The sequence below is a fragment of the Podarcis pityusensis genome (genome assembly GCF_964106645.2).
Source record: "Podarcis pityusensis genome assembly, chromosome: 6".
In the NCBI taxonomy this organism is placed as follows: domain Eukaryota; kingdom Metazoa; phylum Chordata; class Lepidosauria; order Squamata; family Lacertidae; genus Podarcis; species Podarcis pityusensis.
The window spans coordinates 37,270,482-37,283,735 of record NC_138030.1 but is presented as its reverse complement, the minus strand read 5'-3'; the positions used below and the strand labels follow the sequence as shown (position 1 = coordinate 37,283,735).

The 13,254-nt window shown below is 42.9% G+C and overlaps 1 protein-coding gene across 1 annotated transcript in view; it reads right to left on the bottom strand.

Moving 5' to 3' along the window:
* Positions 1-12,989, bottom strand: part of LAMB3 (laminin subunit beta 3) — a 47,487-nt gene extending 34,498 nt beyond the window's left edge. Inside the window, exons 1-3 of the mRNA XM_081009790.1 lie at positions 12,850-12,989; positions 11,311-11,367; positions 9,761-9,915 (exon numbers count right to left, since the gene is read on the bottom strand). Coding sequence (XP_080865916.1) covers positions 9,761-9,915; positions 11,311-11,367; positions 12,850-12,898 — 261 coding nt within the window. The 5' untranslated portion in view covers positions 12,899-12,989. The remainder of the gene's footprint in view (positions 1-9,760; positions 9,916-11,310; positions 11,368-12,849) is intronic.
* Positions 12,990-13,254: the final 265 nt, after the last annotated feature.

The following is a 13,254-nucleotide window of genomic DNA, read 5'->3' as shown; positions in this document are numbered from 1 at the left end:
GGTTTTCAAAGGTTATAAATTCCACGCATAGAGTCCACTTCTGAATAGGGGGGAAACTGTGAAAAAGTATTCTTGTTCATGCAGGTACCTTAATTCTAGGTTGTATGTCCAGCTGAGCAGATAAATGTCTGTGAGGTGATGAGTCAGAACCATCAAGACAGTTAGATCATCATGCTTGCAGCAAGGAGTGGATTACCATGGACAGATCCATGGAATTCATCCAGCTCCACCCTCATAATTCACTACTTTGTCTTCCAGCTGAATGTTGGGCCCCTAATTTTTTCTTTTGCATTGAGATAACACTACATCATAAGATACATAGTCTTAGAGCAAGTTCAACACTGAGCAAGTTGCATGGCTGCATATTTTGCCCCATTCACCCCCAGCACTTTGGTCTGACCAGGATTCAGGTTCTTTTTCTATAAAGGTGGACATGGATTGGACAGCCCTTCAAATAGAGGAACTTTCAAAAGGAGGGCTCTGCGGGGCATATAGCTGTGCTCCCCAGCATCTGAGATGTAAACAAATTGGGCAGGGGGTGAAAGAGAGCTCTGTGGGGTTTCACCAGTTTTTACACTGTCCCTTTAAGAGCAATTTGAGCTGCAGCAATTTAGCCTGTGATAATATTTAGCTCCATGCTATGAAAAGACTCCAGGGCTGATTTTCTATATATCAGATGCCAGCAAAAAGCCCAGAAGGGACAGACTAGGCCAGGGTTGCTGTTGTTGTTCTTTTCTGGCTAGCTGGCAAATCAATTGCTGTGGTACTGCAAAATAGGCAGCCAAGAGGAAAGCATATTTTAAAGAACAAACAAACGTCCTGTGTAAAAATGTGGCAAAGGAATACCCAGTAAGGTAAGAACATTTCAGGAAAAGCTGAAATTCCTGAAAGCTGGACATGAAGCAGCAGAACTATACTCAGGATAAAACAGCAGGGCTGTACCCCCAATTTGGCTGAATCCCAAACCAAACTGGGGCTCTTCCCAATTAAACCCTAATTAAGCATGCAGTCAAGCAGTGAGGAGAGAGGCAGGAGGAGGAATGAATGCAAGCAGCTTTAGTCCAAGTACAAAGTTCATACAAGCTCCTTATAGCAGTTTTATGTGTGACTGTTTGGGTGCTTTTTGCATTATGTGCCTCTCTGTAGCAGATCACTTGCATTATAATGCAAGGCAAATAGCTGAGCTGCTGCAAAAAACACTCACCCCCACCCACATTGTGCACTTCCACAGAGGCCTGTTTCCTCAGATGAACTTGCACATTGTTTATCCCAGTGACCTTGGAACTGAAGGAAGGTCATTCGCCTCAAGGAGAGAATATTAAGCTGACTTAGTGAGTAAATATATGTATAGTCTCTCCAGTTAATGGAACATGTGGGTGCATATTAAACCAAAGGCGGAATTGCAACATCTCAGCAAAGCTACCCTTCCATTCTGCTTCCTCTAGCATGAGAAAGCCCATGTGTAAACCTTTGGTGCTTGGTTGGGGCACTTCATGGTCACGTATTTGGCCTTATCTCTCAATCCCAGCCTGTCAATAACCAGCTTCTCAAATTGAAGATTTCTATGGCCTTACATTTGTGCTATTAATGGAACTGTTCACTGTTGGCTTCATTGTGTCAGGGAGGAGCTGGGATGCTACTTAAGACTTTCGGAAAAAGAGAGAGTGAAAAGATCTATCAAGAATTGGCAGGATCTGGACTGTGAGGAATTATATTTCAGCCCAGAGCAAGGTCATCCATTAAAGCTGGGTTACACAATACACTTTTTATATGCCTAAGTCCAGTGAAAATATAGCATCAAGTCGCATCATACAAGACAGCTCCAAAAATAGAGCTCTCAGATACTTTGCATCTCTGTGAAGAAAGGGGAGTGTTGGCCAAGAATGCCATCCAGGGTGTCAAAGATGATGTTATATTATCCCATCAATTCCCCCCCCCCCCATAGCTACCATTGCTTTTAAAAAAAACAAAACCGAAAGTCAAGGTACTAACTAGTTTCCCAGCATGCATGTTTATTATAAAACGTGTGTACTGTCATGCACACATACTTTTCGCTGAACAGAAAATTATATCCCTGTAGGAAAAATGTCATGTGGCAACAAAAGCAGTTCTCACTGTATGAAATGGACAGAGGCAAGAGAGAAAATTACACACAAGATTTCCAGGAAATTGATACTAGCCCCAGGAATGCACAATATCTGCTCAACCGTGAATATAGCTGGGTGCTTATAAAGTGATACTGAGTAATTTGAAATATTCTTTCAGTGATAAGCATGCATTCCTAAAAGCTCAACATAACAAATGGCAGAAGTCTCCCCCCCCCCAAAAAAAAAAATATATATCATGAGGTGCTGGAGTTCTTAGGCTGGAGCATGAGAGAAACAGTTATTGCTGTGCAAAATGTATAGCCATGTTTCTTTGTTCACCTGCTGTCAGCCAAAACTGCAAAACCAAGTAGTGAGTGAACAGGAACCATTCTAACAGGAACCTCTTAAACACTCCACCACTGCTGCATTCTATCAATGACATGTTGCAGACTACTCTTGCAAATAAACAACAGTCCAGAGGGACCCCCTGATCCAACCTTGGGGAACCTATGGCCTTCCAGATGTTGTGGGACTCCAGCTCCCCTTAGCCCCAGTGAGCACGGCCAATGGCCAGGGGTGGTAGGGGTCTGCAAATGTAGTCCAGCTACAGCTGGAAGACTACAAGCTCCCTATTGTCCTCTAGTTCCATGTTGTCACTGTCAGAGGAGCCATGCCTCTGAATATGAGCAGCTGGGAATCACAGGTGGGCAGGATGCTGTTGCACTCATGTCCTGCTTGCAGGTGCCCCATTGGCAACTGGTTGGCCCCTGTGGGAACAAGATGCTGGACCAGATGGGCCACTGGCCTGATCCAGCAGGCTATTCTTATGTTCACCAACTATACACCATGCATTCTTGGTTATTCCACTACCGTAAAAAAGATTAAACTCCCTGACACATACCTGTAGCCACACAGTCTCATCTCAGCCCCACCTTGAAACATATCGCTCATGCACAGTGCCTGTGGAAAACTTATTTTGCGGCTTTGGCATGCCCATTTAGAGATACTGCCTCTAACACAGTGATGTTGACAAGGCCTCACTTAAATTAGAAGAATGAGCTTGGCCCGTTCCCAGTATGTTGCACAGAGAATGGGGAAACAGCCTGTAATCTTAACTCAAGTACCTTTAAAAATGCTGGAATTGACTCTGCATGCCGTAATGATTTCAGCTCCGTCTGGAACCAATCCCATGAGGGCCCTGTTATGCGATTTATAGGCTGACATTTTTAAGAGATGCCGTGCAAGGACACAAGCGCCGTCCTTTCAAGAGCAATGGACTGTATAAATCAAGCTGTTTAAATCAACATTATACCATTTAGTTTGCTGCTTTCCCCTGATTAAAAGTCAGATTTACCAGCTGATCTAATAATCAAGTTAACAGCATATGCCTTAAACAAACATATACGAGGCAGGAGCATTTGAGGGCAGCAGGAAATTAGTAACAGTGCACACTTTGTGTATGTAAACCGCTAATCGATGTGCCAGAGTGGAATGACTCACACAGTACATACTGTAACAGTGCATGCATATATAGTCACCGTATGAACTTTGAAAGGTAAATTTGCTTGGTATCAGGCTTAAAAACAGCCATATCTTAGCCCAAAGACTTTGCTAGGTGTGTGAGGCACCTCAGAAGGGCTTCGCCCTGAAAGGTAGAGCATGGCATTATCTGAAGTAAAATAAGTCATACAGCTGCAAAGGATGGGACTTAAATAAGGAGAAAGGTAGCAGTCCTGATTCCCTGCAAAGTATCAACTTAGGTTCAGTCACGCTGCATGAGGTGAGGCATCACCGCTGCCCCATCCTCCAGCTGCAGTGGTGCTGCCACTCTCTGGGACCAATCTCTGGCACACTTGCACCTGCCACTGCTGCCAACTTGGTGCCCCCCCCCCGCAACCTATGTGCTCTGTCACAGTTCTGGTGAACAGCAGTGCCACCACAGCCAGGAGGGGCACCAGGACAGCTTAAGTGCCTGAAGGTCTTTTGAAAAACCAGCCTATCTTAATATTATCATTTATACACATAAGTTGTTACCAGTTTTTCAGTTCCTTCAGACAACTGTTTTGCTCAGGATGGCCCTGTGTCCTCTTTTAGAGAGGGCAGCCCTCTGTTTGTAAGAGCTGTCCAATCCAAATCCAATTTAATGTATAGATAAAGAACCATAAGAAGTGAGAGCAGGGGCATTGAAATTGACCATCAGCTGAGCTTTCAGTACTGGGCACCTGACTGAACATGCAGAAAAGATCCCCAATCACAATCTCTCCACTATGGTGAGATTCGTTCTATTTAAATTATAGTAATATTTCTAAATTTACATCTATACATATCAATTAGCACAGGCAAATTTTATGCAAAACTGTTTTCTCTTTTCTCCTCTTTTATTGGTGATGTTTAAGAGACACACCCACCCACTCACAAATAGTTTCACCTATTTTCATCTCTCTGACTACAACTCAAAAGTCAATCCTGTGCTTATTTATCACGTTCATACCCCATCACCCTTCCAAGAAGCTCAGGGTAGCATAACATTTTCCCCTTACAGAAACAAGTACAACTGAGAACAAACAAACTGAGTTTGTGACTCGCCAAAGGTCTCCCTCTGAGTTTAATGGCTAAGCAGACTTTTGAAGCAGTGCTCAGTTTATATTTCGGTTGCTATTTTTTTATATTGTTTTACAGTTTTTAACTGCTGTATCAATTTGTTAATCGTATAACATGACTTTCGCTTTAATTGTCATATTTGGCTTATTTTTTTAGTTGTTGCTTTATTAACATAGTTTTATAGACTGATTGTTTTACTATGATTTGTTGATTGTTCTATGAGATTTATGCTGTATTTGTGATGTTCTATTATGTTCTGTCATGTTATCGTAAGCTGCTTTGGGATTCATTTGAATGAAAAGTAGCATAGATATATAATCAATCACTCAACGAATCCCTCATCATCCACATCCAACCACAGTAAGTCCAATCGGCAAATACCACCCAATGCCAAAAGCAGCTTTTTGGTGTGTACCCTAGTATTTTCCCTGACTGGACAGAATCTGAAGAATTAGTAGCAAGTTGCAATCAAAATCTAGAGAGTGGTGCTGCTTGAATCTGATGAAGCAATCCCCCTAACTCCTATTTCATTTGGCAAACGTGCAAGCGCTTGTCTCAGAGACTTGTTCACTCAGCCCTTTCTCCCCCTTCTTCATAAGAAACCTTTTGAGGGGAAACTGCTCAAGCAACAGATTGGAGAAACCACAACACACCAGCCAGCCATTCTTAATGTGAATGCTGGGCTCAACAGTGCTATCTCCTTACCACTGCAAAGAAACACACATGAAGATTATGGGCTTCTGCAGAAGACCAACAGCCTTAACAGATGACAAATGGAAAGGCCAGGAAATGCCGGCAAGGATTTGAACTGTACAGGTTACAGCACATCCCTGTAAAAAGGGGATGCAAGCAAGAAATGCCCTGGTGGAAAGGTTTGTTGCTGTTACTGGAAGCTCCCAATTCTGTGCTCTGGAGTATGCCAGCTGAAGCCATGTTTTTCCACAAAACAAGTGAAACTTGAAAAGGCTTTCAGAATATCCCTATCTGCATGCCTCAGTTCAATATTCATAAAATGGAAATATTAATAACCTATATGAGGTTTCATGAGACACAGGTTTGTTTGTTTTTTTATAAAAGTGGGTGTTTTGAATGTTTCAAATGTCTTGTTATCTCTGGATAATATCCAGCAAAATTGACACCCACAAATTTGTGGCTTCTGGAGAGGCTGGAGAAATTGAGGTCACTTTCACCCAGCTCTGACATTACACTTTTTTTAGATTCTGCCCTTACTTCAAGCATCTTAGGGCAGTGCACATGCCCCCCCCCCTTCTCGTGTTTTCACAATAACCCAGCAAAAAGGGTTAGGCTGAGAAAGAGTGACTGACCTAGGGTCACCCACTGAGCTTCATGGTTGTGTGGAGATCAAAACCCAGCTCTTCTCAGTCTTAGACCAACAATCTAACCACTATACCATCCTGACTTATGATAAAAGCCAAGGAAGAAGAAGAACAAGTATGATTAGTTGCTTAATAGCTACGTATAGTACCACCTCTACCTGTCTTGAAAAGTTGCTGTAACTCTTTTGCCGTAACTCACCTGCTTTTTTATGATTTATAATCTTGTCCTCAGCCTGTTTACTCAGAAGTAGGTTCCACTGAGTTCCATAGGACTGGTTTCAGAGTAAGCAGGCTTAGGGCAGTAACCAGGGGTCAGCAACCTAAGGTCCATGGGCTCAGAGCGGCCCACGGAGGTCGTTTGACCGGCCCACAAGCTGCTCCCAAACCGAGCCACCCGCTCACGTGCTGCACTAAACCGGTGCAGTGCAGCACAGGGACTCGCTTACGCGGCGCCAGAAATCATGTCTGCGCAGATGCCGGAAATCGTGGGCGTGCGTGCACACACACACACACACACACACACAATCCTGCCCACAGAGGGATCTCCGCAGGACCGATCCAGCCCAGGCAAGATAAACCTTGCCGACCCCTGGGCAGTAACTGAAGTATGTTAGGCCCCACAGACAGTACCTGACACTTTCCTTGGCTTACTGTGTGTGTGTGTGTGTGTGTGTGTGTGTGTGTGTGTACACGGACATAGTTCTCTTATCCTGCCATATCTCAGATGATAAAAGCATCTTCTCACTCTTTGTGATTATCATGCATTAATAGCCCCCTCACTGCCAGGCAAGATAATGGTGAGAGAGTCTGATGTCCTTGACCTAATGCAAACAGCAGTCTTAATATCCAAGGCCTCTCATATAATAAACACTGAGGAAAGTTAGACTGGCGAGTTCATGTATAAGCCTCCAAGATTATCTGCCTCACCATAAAAAGCTGGAACTGTGGAAGGCACTTCACATAAAGATTGAAAATGGAATATTTCAACCAGCCTCTCAGATGTTTTCCCTCCCTGCCACTGAAACTATCCAAAATGCTATCATACTGTAATATTTTAACGCTCCCACCACTATTTGAAAGACAATCAGAGGTACCATGCCTATTACGGAGGCACCATTACAGCAGGTACCAGAAAGAGGTTAATTATATGATTTCAGTCAGCTCAATAATCTGCCCCCAGAGCTGCCACTTTTTTCTGTGATGGCTCTCGTCCCTTTAACCCTAACCCTACATAGTTAGAGCGCTGAGTGGAGACCTGTGTTCCAATCCCTGTTCAGCCACAATCCACACTGAATGCCCCTGTGCCAGCCATTACTTCTCAACCTAAAATCTACCTCACAGGGTTGTTGTGAAGATAAAATAAGGGAGATTTTTATCCCACTCCTTATTGCATTTGGATGAGTCACAACAATTTAACACATAATAAAAACAAATCCACTTTAAGTTATAGCCAGCTATGGTTTAAATTGGATGTTTGACTGGTTTTCACTACTCTCTAAGATTAGAAACTGCTGTTAAAAAGTGCAGCTAAAAGTGCTTTTTCCTTAATTAAGGAGCAAAACAGACAGAATTTCAACTGAAGATCACCTCCATCTGTGTGCTAGAAAAAACATCACCAGTTAAACCTCTGCCTGTCCCATGGCTGTTAAATGCATAGCAGCCTTGCCAGTGGCAACCCTGGCAACCCATTTTTATTGACCCAGAATGAGAAAGAGATGGAAACTAATGTAGGATTCTAATAGGACCCAAGATTTATCTCTTGGCAAGCCAGAGTCTGAGGTCAAGCACCTCCAAATCACTGATCAGGATTAATGCCCCCTTTTGCATAATTTGCAATAGTGGAAGTGGAGGCTGCACTTTGCCTAGTCCTGGGCGAGAGGCTGCCTCTGTGGGGGTACAAAGTATAAAGGTTAGAAGGAATCACAGCCAAAGCAAAGGCAGCAGACGAGAGGCTCGGGATTGGAGTGCTTCCATCAGCACGGAACTTACCAGGATTGCAAAAGACTCTGGGACACAAAACACACACTTTGGGACACTTCTCTGATTGGCACCAAACTCAGACAGTGCACATTGGCCAGCAGGGCAGAGTGTGAGGAAAGCAAGCAAGCGAATGCAGCCCCTCCTCCCATACCCTGTGCAGAGGTTGCAAAAAAAAAAAAAAAAAGGACTTTCAAACTTTTCCACCGTTTGGCACAAAAGTGAGGAACGTGATACACAGCCTCATTAACAGTACACCAGGAAGCTTGGGGCCCAAAACAAGGGGGAAGGGCAGATGGATGATGAAACTGTTGCCACTTTGTCTTCACAGCACTGACTTATTAAACTGCAGAGCTGATACAGAGCAAGTGGCTGGCGCATGCCAAGTCGGAAGACGGTTGCCATGTCCCAGTCCTCCCAAATCCAGGTGGCATCATTTTGCATGCAAAGTGGAAATGTACCTGGTGGACTTCTTCATTTCATGGAAAAAGTGGCTTCTCTCCTATTGATCTACAGTGGTACCTCAGGGTTAAGTACTTACCGTATTTTTTGCTCTATAAGACTCACTTTTTCCCTACTAAAAAGTAAGGGGAAATGTGTGTGCGTCTTATGGAGCGAATGCAGGCTGCGCAGCTATCCCAGAAGCCAGAACAGCAAGAGGGATTGCTGCTTTCACTGTGCAGCGATCCCTCTTGCTGTTCTGGCTTCTGAGATTCAGAATATATTTTTTTTCTTGTTTTCCTCCTCCAAAAACTAGGTGCGTCTTCTGGTCTGGTGCATCTTATAGAGTGAAAAATACGGTAATTCATTCCGGAGGTCCGTTCTTAACCTGAAACTGTTCTTAACCTGAAGCACCACTTTAGCTAATGATTTCTGTTCTCATCCTGAACAGGAGGTACTATTTCTGGGTTAGCGGAGTCTGTAACCTGAAGCGTATGTAAACCGAGGTACCACTGTACTTTTCTTCACTGAGAGCAAAGAAAAGTGTGTGTGTTTGGGAGACCAAATTTGAAGGTAACATCCAGACAGTTACATTATGAGTCATCTTTAGTGCTGAACGTGAGCGCAATCAATGCCGGATTTATGTATAAACTAAACAAGCTATAGCTTAGGGCCCCACTCTCTTGGGGGCCCCCCAAAAAATTAAATCTGTTTGCACACATTATTTATTTATTTTTAAATTACAACTCTGTTGGGTATCCTGAGAACATAAATTTATTTGGAATGTACAGGATATAAATTACGAAATTTTTTTTTTTAAAAAAAAACCACCTCTGTGCTCATAGGCCCTAAATCAAGAAACTCCTACAGGTAAAAACTGAATGTCTCTGACATTCAATGAACAAGGGCAAAACAAACAAACAAAAAAGATATGAATACAGTTAACACGAGGAGCCTAAATTTCCCCTGATGCTGAGGCACATAGGGACTGACCAAATAAGGGCACCAATCAAAACAGAAAAGGCATACAGAACATTATTGCTTGTTGCAACATGTAACTTGGCCCCTGTCGGATGTGTTATGGAGGAGAACTGAAGCCTATGGGAAATATCTAACGTTTTTACTTCTTGCCTTTAAGCCTGATTAAAATTCTGATACTTCTCTGCAACCAGGCATTGCATATTCTGGGAAGCTGAGGAGGCCCCTTAGTGTTTAAATACTGCCATTTCTGTTCAGTGGCGAACACAAAACGACAGCCAGTGCTGCTAGACAATGTACCTTTCCTGTGTGAATAAAAGATACTTATGCCATACGTACTTCCCCATATGGAGTGCAGTAAGTTTCAGGTTGGACAAGTCCACAGGTAGAAGAGGCTTTCAAGTGATGGATTCTTCCTACCAGAAGGTCTCGCACAGGTGGATAACAAGCTCCATGTGAGCAGGTAGACTGGGCAGCCAGGAGGTGTGGTGAAGCTAGAATGAAACAAGAACCGAATTTCAGTTAATAAAGACAAAAGGAGATTTTAAAAATCATCATAGCAACGTATAACCTGCTGGTTTCCCAGAAGCCGTCAGAGATAACGTAACAGCTGGTGTAGTATGGTTGTGAATTAACTAGAAATTAGAAGTGGTTCTGTGAAATCTCACTTCCTGCTGTGGACTCAATGGCATCAAGGTGGTCACTCAGACACCCATCCTGGGAGTAAGCCCCAGTTGACTAAACAGGGCTTACTTCTGAGTAGACATGTACAGGACTGCACACATTTGCCCCTAATCTGCAATACGTGCAGGTCTCTTCAATACTGACCCACCTTAAAGGGTTATTGTAAGGATTACTGAGATAATGTATCTACCTTAAATATTCAAAAGCACTATTTATGCTATTATGTCAAACAGCCACCCATCTTTTTAACTGATACGAGTAGTATGCTGATCATTCATAGATTCATAGAATTGTGGCATTGGAAGGGATCCTCAGGTTCATCTAGTCCAACCCCTGCAATACAGGAATATTTCACTTGAATCCATGGCCCTGAGATTAATAGTTTCATGCTCTACCAACTGAGCTATCCCTCCGCTAAGACTGTGTGTTCTCTTGCGTGTTTTCACCACAGCAACCTCACAGCCCCCGTTCCCCTCCTGGTAAATGAAAGGTAAAGGGTAAAGGACCCCTGGACGGTTAAGTCCAGTCAAAGGCAACTATGGGGTTGTGGCGCTCATCTAGCTTTCTGGCCAAGGGAGCTGGTGTTTGTCCACAGACAGCTTTCCAGGTCATGTGGCCAGCATGACTAAACCGCTTCTGGCACAACAGAACACTGTGGTGGAAACCAGAGCACACAGAAACACCGTCTACCTTCCCGCTGCAGCAGTACCTATTTATCTACTTGCACTGGCATGCTTTCAAACTGCTAGGTTGGCAGGACAGAGCAACAGGAGCTCACCTCGCTGCGGGGAATCAAACCTCTGACCTTCTGATCAGCAAGCCCAAGAGGCTCAGTGGTTTAGACCACAGCACCACCTGCATCCCCCTCCTCGTAAGCAGCAGTGACTCACCTGCCAGGAGGTCAGGTAAGCGCCTCTGTCCTGCTACACAGTCTGCTACATCTATAATTTCTGCCCCAGCCTACTACTCAGTAGCATATTTTGATTTTGGTAGATATCAAAGATGAGGTTGTCCCTATCTTAACACCAAGTACTTATTGTGAGTGGTCTTTAGTAGAATGCATACAATTTTTAACCAGTTTCAGTTAGAGATTATATCCAACCATCTTGGACAACTGATTTTACCTCTGTGCTTTTCACGAAAAACAAATCTCAAAGACTTCATTTTCTTTTTGGTAGATGCATGCTTAGAATGCCAACACTTACCCAGAAAAAAAAGAAATATCCACATGATGCTGAGATTTCGTAACGCTAAAAATTCACCTGAAATGAATGTAAAGCATAAATTCAGTGGCACAGATGAAGACACAGAAAAGGACAATCCCTCAACCCATTAACTTATCTCTGATTACCAGCTTTGCACCACTGGTTTGCAATTATGCCATTTCACTGTGGTTGCTTCTGCAATGTAAAGAAGTGCAAACTCAATGCAGAAGGAAGCAGATGGAAGGGATAAAATGCACATTGTCACACAGGCCTCCTCTAGCCAAGACCGCTATCTAGTCACTTCAGTGGTGGAGACAGCTTTGTGCAAGATAGATAGATAGATAGATAGATAGATAGATAGATAGATACAGTGCTTTGGGGGGGGGCATATCCCTAAACATCTTGTGGGTTTGGCCTCATTGAGGGGCAGTATTTCAATATGAGTAGGAAAATGAGAGTACCCCTAAACATTTTTTCAGAAAAAAGCACTTGATAGACAGATAGACAGACAAGCACATATATATATAACACAAATGCCTTCTTCATGGCAGTGAATGGGGAAATGCAGTCATGGAAAAACTGTCAGCTGCCTGGGAACGTATCAGCATTAACCCCCTTTAAATTCAGAAACAATGATTTATGGGACACAGCTCATTCCTAACGCTGAAGATGCAAATGGAACAATAGGATCAGTAATAAAAGTTTTCTGTAGTGCTGACTGTGCATTCAGTTGCACTTTGACATATATCTAATATAAGACTGACAGCGCAATTCATATGGCTCACATCTGCATTTCTGTGCACCCTATGCAAAACTAGGCCAAAGTTATGCATAGCCTAATATTCACTGCCCAGCTTGCTTGTGTGAGAGACTGATTCTAAAATGTGGCTATTTCAAAGATGCCCTCTTTAGCTTAGGGACATAATAGCTTCTTCTCAGTTCACCTTTTGCCTATTTGCATTTGCATAAAACCTCTTTAAATACATAAAAGATAAGACTCTCTCCGAAGCACTAATCAACTGCAGCTGAGTTCTTTCATTCTATTCTCTCTGGGGAACAAAAAAAACCCCTAAATTTCCACATGGACTTTGGAGAACCTTATTTTTCAGAGACTGACTAATTTGCTGCCTCTGAAGCTCTCTTTTACAAATCAGTCTCCAAACACATGGCAAACAGATAACTCTTAAATGTCAATCGACACAGCAAGCAAGCTACTTTCTCAACTTTTACCTGCAGCGTGTGCTATTGTTCCCAGCGTTTATCTTTATTTTATTTTATTTTTATTTTTGTCTACTTCATTCTGGATAGCAAAATCCCCCTTAACCTTTCTGGAAATGTTGCAAGCATCCTAGAATAACTGATTCAAAACTTGACTAAACAATGCAAGCTTTGTAAGTAAATCCTCACAATCACGAATCGACAGCCTGCTAGAAGCACAACAGCAGTTTCTCAACTAAAATACAGAATTCTGTTGTGCCACAGAAGCTGTGCCAAGTGGGATAATGTACAGCTCCCAATCCCACACTCTGTAGAACATACCTGCTTCTTCTCTGGGATTTTTCCTCCTTTTGCTCGCTGGGGTCAACATGAATCCCACACCTGGCCTCTTGTGCTTTCAATCTCCGATTTTAAACACGCCTCACCTGGGGAAGTAAGCTGTTGTGGGTGTAGTAATAATGATACAAGGAGTGATTCAATGATCTCTTCAGACAGACACACCCATTTACAATATAACTCATTATACCTCCTAGACAATGAGCACATGTTTATTCACCGATGTAAACTATGGATTTTTTCATCCACTAAGAAAAGGACATAAATTCAAGAAAATATGTCACAGTAACTTTTAAAACAGCAGGAAGAGAGCAGTTTGGTTTTGCTTTGTTGTACCCATAAGTAAGGGAATCCATAACTCCAAAGTAAATCTTTTCAAAAGAATATTGG